General features: G+C 44.7%; 1 protein-coding gene across 3 annotated transcripts in view; it reads right to left on the reverse strand.

Moving 5' to 3' along the window:
- Nucleotides 1–17,405, reverse strand: part of LOC144669960 (CUGBP Elav-like family member 4) — a 728,627-nt gene that overhangs the window by 56,376 nt on the left and 654,846 nt on the right. For 2 of the 3 annotated variants that reach the window (XM_078532252.1, XM_078532249.1), the window contains exons 6-9: nucleotides 9,239–9,382; nucleotides 7,081–7,225; nucleotides 6,036–6,209; nucleotides 1,446–1,508 (exon numbers count right to left, since the gene is read on the reverse strand). In XM_078532252.1, the coding sequence (XP_078388378.1) occupies nucleotides 1,446–1,508; nucleotides 6,036–6,209; nucleotides 7,081–7,225; nucleotides 9,239–9,382 (526 nt within the window). The remainder of the gene's footprint in view (nucleotides 1–1,445; nucleotides 1,509–6,035; nucleotides 6,210–7,080; nucleotides 7,226–9,238; nucleotides 9,383–17,405) is intronic. The other variant, XM_078532250.1, reaches the window with a different exon arrangement.

Below are 17,405 nucleotides of genomic sequence, written 5' to 3' on the forward strand. Positions count from 1 at the left end.
TGGGCTAATCACAGACTGAGATCGATAGGCTTCTGTTGGGTGAGGATATCAAGGGATATGGAGCAAAAGCAGGTAAACGGAAGTTAGGTGTAGATCAGCCCTGACCCAATTGGTTGGCCCAAGCAAGCTGAGAATATAAATGGTGATTTGACAAGACTCCACCCAAAATCAAAAGCATATGGAACAGAAATGGGGAGTCACAGTACTTGTGCACACTACTGGCAATGTTCATTAATGTAAGAAGGTCAAAAAATCCTTCAATCTTTATGCAAAGTTAGGCATTTCCCCAACAAAGAGGCTGTCATACCTCTCCCCCACCCACCCAGAATGCTTCAATGTTCTCGCACCCTGTCAACTTAACAAGGTATATAGATACTTTAAGTTCTAGTAATTGATAACATAATTATTTTGCAGGATAGACATTAAGTCAACTTCATAGTGATCTGATGGTCATTACAACAATGCCATTAAAACAGAGCAAGGCTGACCCCTTGGATGTTTCTGTGCTTTTTATTTTACAAACAGTAAATAACAATAGAGTCTCCTCAGGATAGCAAACCCAAATATTCCTTTCACAGTGTGTGAAGTCACCCTGAGATCAATGCCTTGCAACTGTTTCTCAAGATATAGTTAAAAAAAATTCCCCACTCCCGAAAGAGCTGATTCTTACTCTGAGCTGGGGTCTCACTGGCAATTCACCCAAAACACCACTGCTCATATATGAGCCTGGACTGCAGTGGCCTATCTGGCTAGAGAAGTGCCTGGTCCAGCCCTCACTCGACAGCCCCACAATGTCCCAAACAGTGTCACTGGACAACAACAATCAGGCAGGTATCTCAAGTGATGGTCTGTTGCCCTGGGGAAGTGGAGATGATGTTGACTGTGGCATCCCAATGGAGAGCTCAGTTCAGCTAACACAGCGCAGATCACAGATCGAACCTTGTAGTCTGCCTGGCTGGTTGTTACTTAATATAATGATGCAATCATAGAATGATGCAGTACAGAAGGAAGCCATTTGGCCCATTGTGTCTGTGCTGGCTCTTTGGTAGAGCCAGCAACTTAGTCCCACTCCTGCTGCACTTTCCCTACAACCCTGTAAACATTTTTCTTTCAATTATTTATCCCAATTCTCTTTAGCGAGTTACTATCGCTACCACCCCCCTTCCAGGCAGTGCAGACCATAGTAATTCATGGTGCGACGAGCGGAATTTCCTCATTCGACTCGGGTATAATAGAGAAACAAATCCTTTAATCTGGTGACAGCCCCTTTCTTTCTGCGGCTATTCCCCCCCGCCCATCTCATACATTGTGAACTCATTACAATGTGAAGTTGTTACTTGCTAATATGACACCAACTTCGACTTTTTAAACGATAAACAGAACTGAGACAAAACAGGCCGTTTTCCAAAACAAGAGGCCAAAATTAGGAATGCAATATTAATGACCTGTATAGTGCTGCATGCCAGCGTAAGCCTGCTGTAAGGGATCGGCCACTGTTGGGCTTTGTGCTGGGGAGAGAAAGAGGAGGGAAAAGCAGAGAATGAATAAGGCAGATTTGTCAGTGTAAAACACAGCAGGGAAGCACAAAATTACCCCTTAAGGCAGAATGGAGCCAAGTCATAGGGTAAGAGAGAGCGAGCGAGAGAGGAGGAGAAAGATTGAGGCCATACCGAGGCATAGATTCTTTAGCATATAATAACAAAAAGACAAAGTACAAACACATAATCTAGAAGCACACATATTATATATTATTAGTACATGATCATTGGACTGGTTTCGATCGGGGGTCCAGGGAGACATTTTCCATTGGCCCTGCTTCCTTTGGCTCTCTGCGGAGATTACAAGGTTGCAGCGGACTGCAATGCATCCAGTCACGATGCTCCAGCCATCATGAGTGTGGGGCAGGCTTGACCGGCCAACTGGTCTTTTCCTGCCCATCATTTTCATAGGTTCACATATCGCCTTCCCTTGTACAATGTTAGACATGTGTCCTCGGGTAATGGAAGTCATCCAATGCACCTTTGCATGCCCCTCATTCTGTATGACTTGATGCTGAGCAGCAACTGCATTGGTCCAAGCTTCACTCATTAGCTTGTCTTTGAACTCACTGGGTCTTCACTTGAGGGGTAGCCAGGTCATGTTAAATGCACAACTAACCTTTCACAACTTCTGCATTGTGTACCGAGCAATGATGGTTGTGATGATTTTCCGAAGCCAAGAAATGTTTCATTACACAAAAGACAAAGGGTGGGATTTCCTGGCTCCACTCGCCATCAGGATAGTCCGGCCCCACCGAAAGTCCACGGACGTTTAGCTGGCCCACCGCAGCGGGTCTCACCACAGCTGGGCTGGAAAACCCCGGCCAAAGTGTGTACGATATAGCAGACAGGATGAGGAATTGCCACATTGAGGAATTCTACGCACCAGCAGTGAATTAATGCATCGCATTCCATAGGGTGAAGGGTGAACTGGAATTCCACAGAATACAAGTCAATAGGAACACTCTGGAATTCCATGGAGTGGGACACATTGGATCAAATGAAAAGTCAGACCAATTCCTTAAGGTTGCAATGCTTTAAGGTGAAACTCGACAAGAAATGACAATGGGCGTTGTAATCTCGGATTCAAATGTGTATTTAAACAGAGTCAATAAAACTTGGTCACTATGTGCCAGGCGAATAAAAATCACAGAATGATAGCTTAATAATACACAAAATGCACAGCTTAATATTACATGTGATGAATAGTGATGATCTGCAGAGGTGGATTTAAAGGCTTTTGAAAACAAGTGGTCATAAAACCTTCATGTCAATCATCAGTTTGAAATGAGATTTCAGTTGAAAGTGACCAGTAAAACCTGTAACCTCAATCCCTTATGTGCTTACAGTAAAAATATTTATTAACCTCAACTCTCACTCAAATGGTCACTCAGGTGCTCTACAAATACGTTGTGAATTCAGAAATGATATCCTTATTAGAGGTTAGAGTTCAGACTTGAAGTCAAGAACCTAAAATTTAATTAATCATCTTGCCTATTACACATATATACATAACATGTACATACACTTTGGCAGTCTCTAGGTAGAATTGGGTGTTGTAGAACCATATAACATGGAAGAAGGCCATTCAGCCCATTGTACCTGTGTCAGCTCTTAGAAAAGGCTATCTCATTAAGTCCACTCCCTTTGCTCTTTTCCCACAGTCCTGCAAATTTTTACTTTTGAAGTATTTATTGAATTCCCTTTTGAAAGACAGGACACAACACTATGGTCAGACAGTGCATTCCAGCATGCTTAATCTATTGTCTTACTGCTATTACCTAGCTCAGTTGGATACATCCAATGCCACACACAAAAAAAGATGCCTTGAACATGTAGGCACTAGACTATGGGAGCCAGGAAAGTGTAGCAGAAATGCAGTATTTTCCTCTAAACCTTCCACCTGCTGGCAACAGAATTGACTGAAAGGAAAGATTGGGGTTTGACTTCTGACTTCTAATAAAGTTGGAGAATAAATATTTTAAACAACACTTGAGTGTCAGTTCCTATAAGGTGCCAGCATATCAATTTACTGAATCAGGTCAATCTTTTTGCTGTCAAATAAATGCATTTCTAATTGAAATCCATTTTGGTGTTTGTCCCCAGTACGGTTTGATAACAGTAATTGTTCTTTCTGTCAATAACTGGCCATGTTTTGTTTTACAACCTTTATGGAATAGGAGTTGAGCAGCTCAATCACTTTTCTTTACATGTTTGAAGTGAGCTCTTCTTAGGAGACAGAAATTTATTTCAAGTTGGTAGTCTCTTTTTAATCAAGCAATCCATCCACACATCTATACATCAACAAATCTATCTAGGTTCTGTCTTGCCATGCGTCCAATTATCAAAGTAATATATTTATCTATCTTGACAATTCATCCAGGCTGACAATTCATCTAATCATCCATCCATTGATCTATCTAGATAATTCTGCACAGCAGCTTTCAATCAAGGCTTTCTATATACCTATTTTTCTATTTAGCTCATCTATCTATCTGATCTACACATCTGTCTAGCCTATGCAATATAATCTAGCCTTCCACTTTTCCATCTAACCATTCATCTAGGTATTCTATTTAACCAGTCATTTCTTAATACTGTCCATCTATCCATTTTCTATTTATCTCCCTGGCCACGAATGTGCTTCTTCCTCAGTATAACTATCCACCCATTCCTCTATCTCTCAGTCTAACCATTCAGCTTTATGTCTACCCGACTAACTACCTAGCCATTCATTCATCTATTTATTTAATCCATTTATTCATCCATTATTTCGACAGCTAATATATCTACATAGCCATCTACTTCCAAAAATAATACATGAGTGCAAATCAAAGCAGACAAGCAACTAGACCAGATCATAGACCATTAATCGTGACTGACCAAAACTTTTCTGCTTCAAAGCAGCTGTTTGATACAAAATAGGTTCAGGCTATGCTGACATCTAACCTCAATTACTTTTAAGCAAATAAATTCTGTCTAATTATACCATTTAAAAATCCATTTGACTGATAGTTTCTATTTTAATGAGATACAATTGCATTCTATCGCTGCAATTTTGCGCTCAATGATTGTAATTATAGACGAGTTCTAAGTTGTATTAGTGGGTTTATGAAAATGAACACATCTTATTAAACTGAGTGAAGTGTAACTTGGTAACTTCACAGAGAGGAAAAACAAGTATAAACTTGAATAATGAAGGAAAATTGCTCTAGCTTAATTAAAAATTACACATCTTAGTAAAACCAACACAAACACATTTGCATATGTACACCCACTGTTTGAGAGTTCAGGAAAACTGTCTCTTGCCTGAAGCAAGCTTAAATGTGTGAGATGACCTACTCTCCAACTGGTTTAAGTGGGATCCAATGACACCCAGGGGGACACATCAACTATCGTCATTTAAGATGCAGAAGAGCTCTGTTTACTTTTTAATGCATAGAGTACATTACATTGGGTTTCATCTAAAAAATTAAACCTGACATGTTAGGATATTGTGTGAATGGGGGTCTATATGTAATATTACGTGATGCCGAGTCCCCATAATGGCAAGGACTATAACATAAGAGCCCGATGTTTAGTCTCGTCTCTGCTCCCTATCACCAGTGGGGCTTTCTGCTGAGTTATGTCTCACAAAATTACCATGTTACATGTGGTCATGACTGCAAATGTGTTCTCCGCTTACGATGCTGGTCCCAAGACTGGTTCCTCCCCCGCCACCCCGTGTTACTGCAATGTACCATCTTCTTCATCCTGCATTTTGGAGAGAAAATAAAAGGACCAAGCGCAGCTCTGTCCTCTGTGCTCAGACCTTGAAATGTAAACTCCATACAGAGCAGCAAACTATTAGCAGACAAAACTGCCGGTGCAAATTTCTGATGCAGAGATACCACGGCCATTAATGTGACATGCACTGCTAATGGGAATATTATACAAAGCACTCTCACAATGACATTCTTCGATATATCATCATTTATGATCCAAGGCGTTTTGGAGTGGATTTTCCTGGCCCAGCAGCTGGCCATTCTGGAAATTTGGGATCCAGAGACAATTGGGTAAGTATGCCCAGAAAGGTGCCAATCATTCATTTAAATGGATGGAAAAGCTGGTGGTTGCTCAAACAGGTTTTGTTCTTCATTGCCTGATTTTCGTCTTTTCACTGCCCCATGGCAACGCAGAGCATCTAGATGCAGGACCAGGAACATCTACCCTCATTTATCTATGGACACTTCATGGACACAGAACCCTGCAGCGCCGTCCTGTCTCTTGCTCGCTCTCTCACAACTTGTTCTCCCGGTCTGGCTCCGAAAGACATTAGGGAAGGTTTTATTGTGTTTTTGACAATTAATCAACTTTGCTTTCAACCCAGTGAGCGTTTTTCTTGCTTTAAGATTGTAGCTTCACATCCCCCTCTCCCCTCACACCCCACCCCTTACCCCTCTACTTTGCCAAAAAAGCAAGTGTCTACAAATGTGCGATTGTTTTCCTAGCACGCACCTGGGTACGGATGGATGCCATTGGCATAGATGGTATCTGATGCTGGTTGCCCATTGGTCTGTGGTGGCATGGCACTAAACCCATTGACTCCAATGGGGGTAGCTATGCTGGGTACAGCTGCTGCATTGATGCCAGGGGGTGTACTGGTGCCTATAGAAGAAAACGAACAACAATCTGTGAAGAAAATACACCACTGTAAGCGTTAGCCTGAAGCAGGTGTAGGCTGTTTATTTATAGTGGCTGCCATTTATCTCCTTGCAAGGCTGCAGGCTCCATTTATAGATAGAATTTCAAGGTGGAAGTTGATGTTACCACGTTGCCTCCCCTACGGGTGGTAAATTAGGGCCACAACCCATCCAATTAGTGGGATTACTATAGCACCATTGAATTGGAGTTAGGCCAAGCAAATGAGATATCTGGAGTAACATTTTCAAACTAATATAACAATATTAAAGCAAAGCAACAAAGTTAGACATGTGTTACTTTAATGTTACATGTAATTAAATACTGAAGGGGTTCACTAGTTGTAGTGGAAACTTAACAAGGCCTTTATAATTGCATTTATGATGACAGTACAAACTATTTCTATAGGCAACCTTGCCCTTTCAGCAGCACTGGTTAATTTGTTCATGTTAAATTCCCTGCCTGTGTTTATTTAACGCCGGCATTGTGGAATACAAGGACGGTAGAAGTCATGCTTCAGCTATACAAAGCCTGCTTAGACCACACCTGGAGTTACTATGACCAATTCTAGGCACCACACCTTAAGGAAGGATATAGTGGCCTGGAAGAGAATGCAATGTACATTTACCGAAATGATACCTAGACTCCAAGGGTTAAATTGTGAAGAGAGATTACATAAACTAGGAGATTGTATTCCCTGGAATTTAGAAGGCTATGGGGTAATCTGATCAAAGTTTTCAAGATATTAAGGGGCACAGATAGGGTAGGTGGAAAAGTCCAGGACGACAAGCATGTGTCGCGTGATCAGAATCACCCACCACTGAGGGGCTAGAGGGGGCTTGTGGCATGGTCAGTGACATACCTGATGATGGTGTCATTGGCGTTGCTACCAGCCCGTTGACATTGAAAGCTGCCATCTGCTGCATTTGGGCTGCTGCAATTGCCGCCATTGGATTCAAGTAGGTGCCCTGCGCTGCTGCCATTAGCGCAGCCTGCTGCTGCATCAACTGGAAGAGAATGGAAACAAGAAGACTGTTCACATGACATTTTTTTGCTGGAGGCTGCTTACACCTTGACTGATGCCCACACATATGCCCCAATATTGAATAGTGGCACTCAATGTGCTTGGGTGTAATACTGACACTGCCAAGAGGAATCTCTTCTCTACATCTGGCCAGGAGAATCCAGCCTGTCCCCTCCGCACTGACAACCTCCACCTCAATCCAGCTACACCTTAGCTAGAGACGCTATCGAGATGAAAAGGGATCAGAGGGGGGGTTATGTTTTCCCTGGGCTGGAGGGAGGCAGTAAAGGGCAAGGAGGGTGAAGAAGCAATGGATCCTGACAATTAAAGAGATTTGTAGCTGGGCAGAGTAAGCCTGATTGTCCTGGTTCAACTTGGTGACAAGTCAGATTGAAGCAAATTGAATGGGGGAGTGCCTGCCACAGGCCAATGACACGGGAGAAACAATCCAAATAAGGTAGCGGTAATTTAAGCAACAATAGATCTAGACATGGACTGTCTTGTCAAACGTAGAATGAGTAGATCCCTCATTCTTAGACTCTAACCTCAATTCAACAAGACAAGTAGACATGAAAATCGTGGTGAACATTCTTCACTTTCTTTCCCCTGTACATACTGCATCACAAGATTGATGCATTGTGGCAATCGGAAAAGATCCTCAAACTCTGACAGCCCAGAATAGTTAATATTAAATGGCATTGCTCAGCACTTCATAGCCGGAACCATTTCTCACACCGTGGGCAGAAGTTATTTGTTTCACCGCTGGCAGGTTTGGAGGTGGGGAAGGGTGGGGGTGGCGCGTGACGGTAAAATTCCACACCCGGGCCTTCTCACTGGGCTCTCGCCTGCCCCCCACCTCACTGCAATTTTACAGTGGGACAGGTGAGGCCAGGCTGGCCCTCCCAGCCTTTGCCCAACTGAGGCCCTGAAGCGGCTAATTAATGACCACTTACAGGCCGCATCCTGCCCAGTCTCAATTTTCAGGCTGATGGGAGGAGTTCAGGGGCAGAGGGGAAGCCTGAAAAGTGACCCTGTTCAGGCCTTGGTCAGGAAGGTTGTGCGGGGGGGACGGTGAAGAGCCTCCATCAACAGCCTCCTTTCAACTTCGGGGGCTCTCCCCAAAACATCTGGCCCTTGCGAGTGGTGCCTCCCTGCTCCGGTGTCTCAACCAACCCCCAGAACTTACCTGGTCCTGAACTCCCAGTACTTAGGCTCTGGGGGTGGCTTGCAGTCCTGGTTCTATCCACTGCAGCTTTTCTGGCGCTGCTGGGACTGGAGACCCACTGGCCATTGGCTGGCAGCTCTCTGAGGCGGGACTTCCTCCTGAGTGAGGGGCGGAAGTCTTGCCTCCAGCCAATTAACAGTCGTTGGAATGTTAGATGGCTGATGGGCAGGGCAGCATCGGCAACAATGCCTTTGCCGTCAACTCCTTGGATGATGGGAAGGGAAACTCTGCCATCTGAAAAATCCTGGCCCAGATATTGGATGCTCAGAACACACTTACCAATTTATCAATTGTTTCATGAAAAAGCTCTGGAGAAACTGGGGCTGTTTTCACCAGAAAACAGAGGGTTAATAGGTGATCTGATAGAAAGTTTCAGAATTATGAAGGGTTTTTCCAAGTTAAAAATGTTGTTCGTTAGTCTGAGGGCTGGTAACCCAAAGGGCGTGCATTTAGGCTTTGCACTAAAGGATCAAAAGGAGAGGTTAGGAGGAATTCTTCAAAATCAGAGGGCTGTTGGCACGGGGAGCACAATTCCAGAGAGGGGTAAAAGCTCGATCCAAAAAGGAGTTGGTATGAGATGGATAAATTTTTCAGAGGGCTGGCATGGAAGTGATGGGCTGAATGTCCTCCTCCTGTTCTGACAGGTGCATTGATTCTGTGCTGTAAGGTCCCTGGCTTAAGGAGCAAAATAAACTCATCACATCAGCAGCGCCCTATTTAGTGAACTGTGGTGTTTGCGTATTATAGCTGGCAGGGACCTGGGTTACCTACCGCTTGAGTGTAGGCTCCATATGCACCAAACTGGATTGCCATCGGATTAAAGATGCCAAGCTGCCCTGCCATCTGGTGCATGCGTCGCAGAGTGCGCTCCTTGTCCGTGTCTGCAAACTTCACCACCAGACTGGACGATGCCCCCTGGAAGAAAGAAGAGAGATGTTCAGGAGGACAGCAACATCTTGGCTGGTCAGTTGGATTTCTGTACGCTTCACAGGAAGCAACGCTGTGGAATTATACTTTGAATTCTAATTTTCTTTTTCTGTTTGATTAAAAAAAGTGAATTTTGGCAATGACATTTGATCACTTGAGGATCAATTGCAGAATATCATGCAGTTAGAATGAACACTGGTGCTCTGAGGCTTGAGTAGCTGAAAATTGATTGCTTCATACATTGCAGTGAAATATGCCCCTCTCTAAAGTTGCTTCACCACCTGGCTATTTTTGCAGCCAGGTTTTTTTGAGCAGGCTGCCCATTTGTTTTTTTTTAATTTTTGATGCAAATCAGGCAATTGTTACTCTGTGAAACTCGAATAATTTGAATCTTAGGCCTGCAGAAAGAAGTGGCACTGGGAGAACCCATTTAGATCAGAAGGGAGTTTGATGTAAGAGACACACTAGGCAAAGGTTGTGATGCACATTCACACAACATCATCAATGATATTGGCCTCTCGTCAATGCACCTTGCCATCACAAACAAGTTAATGTCTTTTTCATGAACTCTTCCAGCTGTGGCTCAGTGGGTAGCGCTCTCACCTCTGAGTCAGAAGGTTGTGGGCTTTAGGCTTGTTCCAAGGATTTATTTACAAAATCTAGTCCAAACACTCCAGCGGGGAAATGAGGAAGTGCTGCACTCCCAGAAGGGACAAAAAAAAATAGTTCGGACCAGTACTCTTATTTCTCAGGTTTTTTCCTTCTGGGATGTTCGAGGTGCTGCCGGGATGGGGGGCGAGGGGGCAGATAGCTGGTAAATGGCCAGGGTGGGATGATGGGTTCCACACCACCACTCTGACTTCCACATAAATGGACTTAGCTACCATGTTCAACAGTAATTCACTTTGCAAGTTTTCCTCCTGTCTTCTTTTGTTTTTTAATATTCATAATTACAATTTTTATTCACACAGCATCAAAATTAAAGACAAAGAAAGGATTACATTTACATCATGCCTTTCATGACCTCACGATGTCCCAAAGCGCTTTACAGTCAATGAAGTACTTTCTGAAGTGCAATCATTGCTGACATGTCGGAACAGCCAATGTAGGAATGTAGGAATTATCATGTAGGAATTGGACAGCCAATTTGCTCAGGGTAAGTTCCCACAAACGACAATGCTACATGAGCAGATAACCTGCTGCTGGGTGAGGGACACCAAGAGAGAAGCCCTTTGGTTTTTTTGGAAATAAATGCCATGAAATCTTTCATCTGTGAGGGAAGACAGGGCCTGGTTTCATGTCTCAGCTAAAGGAAGGCGTCTCCAACAGCGCTGCACTCTCACAGTTCTGCACTGGAGTGTTTAAGTTAGATTTTCAACTTAAGTCTCTGGAACCCACGACTGTTTGACCAAGATGGAGAGACATAAGTGCTACTCATTGAGCCACGGTTGTGGACCTCAGTTATTCATGAAGATAAGATTGATTGATAAGGGTTGCAGTACCAGTTTTCATTCATTCATTCAGGTCAATACAAAAAAGTTTAGCAATTTTTTCCCGTGATATCAGTGTCCCTTTAAGTAGGTTCTGCGGGGCCAGAATTTTTAGCTCGGTGTGCGGCCACCGGCATTTAAAAGGCCTATTAAGGCCATTAACTTATCAATTGTCGTTAATTTTTCACCGCCCGTTGAACCTAACGGTGGTCGGGCAGGCGAAAAGGCCAAGTGGCCTTTGCATTTTTTTGGAAACCTCATCCACGGGCGGGATGAGGTTTCCAAAACCAAATAAAAATAAGATAAAAGTTTTAAAATTAAATTAATAACAGGTCCCTGCTCATGTGACAGTCGCACGAGGGGGCATGTTTCATTACATTTTTCTGTGCTTGATTAATTTTTCCAATATCTTCTTCATCTCTGAGGCAGCTTCGTGCCTCAGGGAGATTATTCAGCGCTCTCTCATGCGCACGTGTGAAGTTCGCACTTGGCTCACTCGCACTCTTCCCCCTGCCCGCACAGGCAGCGCTCAGCGCCGTTGCCCGCGTATCACGCTGGGCGGGCCTTAATTGGCCGGTCAGTGTGAAATTGCGGTGTGGTGTTGATCGCGGGCGGCGGGTAGCTTCCCGGCCGTCCCCGCCTGTCCCCGCCGATCCCTCACGTCAAGGGAAAAATTCTGCCACAGGTCTAATTTTAAAACAGTGTTTCTAATACAGTCAGTTTAAAACAATCGCATGAACACAACTGCTATGAGCTAATAGACAGCAAAGGATTCATTTTTATGGCAGTTCAGCTGGCCTGAGCTTCAGTGCAAATCAGAAATCAGTCACACAGCAATCCATGTATTCATAGAAACAACAGTAGGCCATCTAGTCCCTTTATCTTGTTCTGCCATTCAATTCGATCATTGCTGCTCTATATTTTCATTTCACTTTGGTTTAACATTCTCCAAATGAATTTATCAGTCTCAGTTTGATATTTTCAATTGCCCCCCACCCCTGACTTCCCCCCCAGGCCTCATTAACATTTTTATGATGGGATGTCCAGATTTTCACCATACTTTCTGTGAAGAAATGCTTCCTAACATTATCCCTGAATGGCCTGGTTCTAATTTTAAGGTCTACAAATTTTTGTTTGGAAGCACAGAGCTTCAGGATTGCTGAAAGATAGAGACATACTATCAAATCTTTTTGCCTTGCACTCATCAGGACCGCTATGCAAGATAAACCAACTGTAAGGGAACAACAATTTATACTGCCTGAGAAGAGAGTGCTGTTTGGTTGGCAAGTGGACTTGATTGGTAGAGGCGTTGGTTATTTGCTTATTTATTTGTTACAAATGATAAGATGCACTACAGGAATTCACCAAGGCTCCTTAGACAGCACCTTCTAAACCCACGGCCACTGCCATCTAGAAGGACAGGGGCAACAGATAGATGGGAACACCACCAGCTAGAAGTTCCCCTCCAAGTTACTCATCATCCTGACTTGGAAATATATCGCCGTTCCTTCACTGTCACTGGGTCAAAATCCTGGAACTCCCTCCCTAACAGCACTCTGGGTGTACCTACACCACATGGACTGCAGCGGTTCAAGAAGGCAGCTCACCACCACCTTCTCAAGAGCAATAAATGCTGGCCCAGCCAGCGAAGCCCACATCCCGTGAATGAATAATTTTTAAAAATCTATCCTGATGAGTGCGAGATGAAAAGCTTTGATAGTGTGACCCCTTTTTCAGCAATTCTCAAATTTGAAGGTCCTGGCCCTTGGTTCTGGGTTCCTCCATCAGAGGAAATAGATTCTCCCACCAGTTTAAAATTTTGGACAACAGTAAATAAATCTCTACAGCACCATTTCTAAAGAGTGATGAAAATATAATCACACACCATTTGCCCTCAGCTCCCGCACTAGCTCCGGGGTGAGATGAACTGAATCTTCAGGAAACCAGCAGAGACACAATAGCAGAACCCAAAGTTCTACTGGGCATGTGCTGGCTTTCTGGAGGCCCCATAAGACCCACAGGCTACTACATCTCACTGTTTTTGATTGGGCAGATTTTATAGTTCATGAATAGCAGATTATGGAATGAAATATTGTGTAACAAAATAAATGAGGACTAGAGATTGGTGAATGCACTGCCCAAGGAGGCTTGTAGCATAAGTAGTTTGAGGGGGAGTGGGGCAGGCATTTGGTGAGACAATCAGTTGATAGTGAATTGACTAGTCAGTTTCTGAACTATGTTTGGTCAGATAGATTAAAATGGCTTTTTATGGTCTCATATCTTCCATTGTTCCTCATATAAAGTATGGCAAGATCTGCCTGAGTTCCCCAAATTCATCTCCTTCTTTCTGCGTCCTGTCCTGAAAATGTAACACATTTTATCTTTTAATTCGGCCTTGGGTTGTGGGCAATGCTGGAAAAGCTAGCACATGACCGAGATGGATGTAAAAGGTCCCATGGCATGATTTTCATAGAGTACAATTATAGAATAGGTACAGCATAGAAGGAGGTCAGTCATCCTGTTATTTATGTGCTGGTTCTCTCTAGGAGCTACACAGCTAGTCCCACTCCTCTGCCTTTTCCCTGCAGCCCTGCAATTTTGTCCTCTCCAGGTGCTTATCCAATTCTCTTTTGAAAGCCATGATTGACCCTGCCTCCACCATACTCTCAGGCAGTGCATTCAAGATCCTAACCACTCGCTGCATAAAATTGTTTTTTTCTCTTGTCGCCTCTAGTTCTTTTGCCACTCATCTTAAACTGGTGTCCTCTGGTTCTCATCTCTTCCACCAATGGGAACAGTTTCTCTCTATCTGTTCTGTCCAGGCCCCTCACAATTTTGAATACCTCTATTAAATCTCCTCTCAGCCTTCTTTTCTCTTGGGAGAGCAGCACCAGCTTCACCAATCTATCCACGTAATTGAAGTCTTTCATCCCCAGAACCATTCTCGTAAATCTTTTATGCAACCTCTCCAATGACTTTACATCCGTCCCAAAGATGAGCGGGGGCAGGTTCTCCTGCCCGATATTTACCCCTCGATCAATATCACTAAAACAGATTACTTGGTCATTATTATGGTAACGCTGTTTGAGGGGCCTTGCTGTTCTATCAAATTTCTTACGTTGCAATAGTGGCTACAGTTCAAAAGTGCTTCATTGGCCCGAAAACAGTTTGGGATGTCCCGAATTAGTGAAAGTCAATGTATAAATGTGGGTCTGCCTTTCTTTTCTCCTTTTAACGTTCGCAGGTCAAGATGTATTTTTGTGCCTTCCCACGGCTCCAGTGTTGGCCACTAGAAAGAGATGTGTTCAAAAGAACAGAGACACAGACAGCACAACCTTAACGAGAAAATAAAACCGAAATCAAAAGGAAGACATTGTCAGATCAATGCCGAGCCTCTACTCTAAACCCTAGGATTTTTTGGAATCGGTGGTTTCCTGCCCTGCCACTCAACAACTCAACAACTCAACAGGGACCACACTCGCGAGGGGCCTTAATTGGCGATGGGCGAATCTTGCACCTTCATCTGAGCAGGAAGCCCTGCCTTAGACAGTGGACGAATAATCTGATTGGCCTGCACCTGTCTAGTCCCAGCGGTGCCAGCCATGAAGAAGGTGTTTTGGAGACTGAACTGAAAGCAAGTCCAGGGTATCAGCAGGGCCTTGCTAGCAAGACCCAGCAAGGGTGGTAAGAGGGGTGCGGGGGTGGGTCTGAGAGGCGGTGGGGGGGTAGGGGTGTGTGGGTTGAAGTGGGGGGTGATGATATTGTGGAGGGAGGTTGCCTCCAATGGGCACAGGGGATCCCCATAGGATGTCCCCCCCTGCCTCCTCCCACTTACCCGACACCCAGCTCACCCAATAAAAGCTGCCAATTTAACCACCTAATGAGAGCCACCCGTGCCGCAAGTAAAATAGCAGCCAGGATGGGAAGAGGCACTTCAGTGGCCATTAATCGGCCATTTAAGGGCCTTAATAGGCTCCTGGGTGTTTGGGGCACCTGATGCCTCCACCACCCCCACCCCCCACCCCATCCCCCCATAAAATGGGAGAGAGTTTGGGGCAGGCGGGTAGGTGACAGGCAGGCCACATGCTGCATTTTACAAACCGCCTCATCTTCAAACCCACCAGCAGGAGACCATAAAATCCCACCCAAAGCTTCAGTCCCCACATTATAACAATGGCCTGAATCTTCTGGTCGGTATGCAGGGGCAGGCGGGCCCTCTCGCCGACATGTAAAATGACGCACGGTGATGTCAGGCGTGTGTCCTGACGTCACCGCGCGTCATTCTGGTCTTCAGTTCGGTGGGCGCGTACCAGAGTCGGCTGCGCCCCTGCCGAACTGTCAAAGGCCTGTTAAAGCCACATAAAAACTAACTGGCATAATTAACAAGGCTGCCCGACCAACCTTAAGGCTGTCGGGCAGGCGAGGAGCCCAGGCGGCCTTCGCATTTTTCACGGAACCTCATCCACGGGCGGGATGAGGTTTCATGAAGGGTTTATAAAAGTAATAAAAATTTTTAGTGAAATTCATTGTCATGTCCCAGCTCATGTGACACTGTCACCTGAGAGGACATGTCCGAATAATTTTTTTAAATCTTTTTTTTCAGATTTTCACAATTAAATTAAACTCCCTGAGGCAGCTCCGTGCTCCTCCGCGCGCATGCACGCAGGCCCTGACTCTCCCTCCTCCCCCCGCCTGCACAGGGATCGTTGAGCGCTTCCGGGTACCTGTCACGCTGGGCGGGTCTTAATTGGCCCGCATACATAAAATGACGACGCACAACCGATCGCGGGCGGCGATTGGCTGCCCGCCCGCTCCCGCCCAACCCGCAAGACGGGGAGAAAATTCTCCCCAATGACTATGCTTCACAAGTGATTGGCTGTAAGGCGCTTTAGAATCGCCTGAAGTCGTGGGAGATGCTATATGAATGCAAGCATTTTTTTGGTTCCATCCTGCCTCGTTTACAGTGGCATTAGTTAAAGGGGGCGACACATTTTCTCTGCTTAATTGTTAGTTTGCAAGTAAAGAGACAAGACTGAATAACACTGCCAAAAAAAAATCACTTCTCAAAAAACCTTCCATCTCAGGTTTGCCTAAGCGAATCTGTGCGAATTGAGAGACCTGAATCCCTCAAGGTCAACATAGGCAAGGAAATTAATTTCTCCTCCCCCCCACCTCGCCCCCGACTTCCAGAACAGGCCCGAGTTGCTATCGAGTCCACTGCTCCCTGTAGCATATGGACAGCAAGACCTGATGTGAGGCAGCCATCCTCATTAGAGGGCTCTTGCAGCCCCTGGGATTAAAGCTACTAATTTAAAGATAAACCATCAAGAGATTTGCACGCAGGGAGTACAGTGTTATCTTCCAAGCTACATAGATGCAAGACGCTTTCTGCCATATGTTCCCTGAGTCCATTGACACCCAGCATTTCAACAACAAATAAGCTCAGAGCCCTGATGAATCTGTGCTCAAACTTTCATAGCAGTTAGTCAGAGCACAGCAGTTTGTTTTGTGCTGTGGGTTAGTTTTTATTAACTCATATGAATCGAAGAGGAGTAGCATTGTACGGCAAGTTGTTAGGCTCTTGGGTGCCTGAAAGGGTGGTGGAAGCAGATTCGATAGTAAAAGGGGATTGATGACATACTTGAGAATGATAAAAAAAAACAACGCAGAGCAGAACGAGCTGGTGAGTGAGAATAATATCCAAGAGCCAGCATGGGCAAGATGGGAAGGATGGCCTCCTTCTGTGCAGTACGATTCTGTCAGCTAACATTTTACAGTGATGTCTCGCCAAATTCATGTTGGAACACGCACAGAATAATGGCTACTTCAGAACGACGGCCAGGTAGTAATATAATTGAGGAGTCGATGCTGAATGTCCAGCAGTTTTAAGATATAATCTGAGCTTCGGGATTAATTTTTATAAGATATATTTTATAAAAACTTTGCTGTTAGCCAATGGTTGTGCACGGGTAAGTTTCTGTTTTTGTGCCCCGTAGCCCACAATGTGAAATGGTGAACATCAGCAACATTCAGGGCACAGGGGGAGCCACTTTTGCCTATGGCTCAGAAGGTTGTGGGTTCAAGATCCACTCCAGAGACTTGAGTGCAGAATCTAGGCTGATACTCCAGCGCCGCTCTGAGGACGTGCTGCACTGTTGAGAGTACCTTATTTCTGATGAGATCTAAAACCAAAGCTCTGGCTACCTTTTGAAGTGGATGTAAATAACCCCATGGCACTGGATCAAGGAGTTAAGATGTGGGAAGCTTTAAATGCGCCCCATTTAAGTTTGTAACAGCTGAAATTGGTTCCCGTACAGACCAGAGAAGTTACAGTTTGATCTGTGGTCTGTGTTGAGTTAGCTGATCTTAGTCAGGCTGAAACTTTAGGTTCTAAAATTGGACAAAATATTCTGGAAATACGAGGGGGCAGGGGCAAAATAGCCAGATATATCACTCTGATCATTATCCAGATACTCTGGCAGAAAGATCACAGAGCAGCCTACCTTGCCTCCTGGTTGTGT

This window comes from Cetorhinus maximus, chromosome 30 (genome assembly GCF_964194155.1).
Source record: "Cetorhinus maximus chromosome 30, sCetMax3.hap1.1, whole genome shotgun sequence".
Taxonomy (NCBI): domain Eukaryota; kingdom Metazoa; phylum Chordata; class Chondrichthyes; order Lamniformes; family Cetorhinidae; genus Cetorhinus; species Cetorhinus maximus.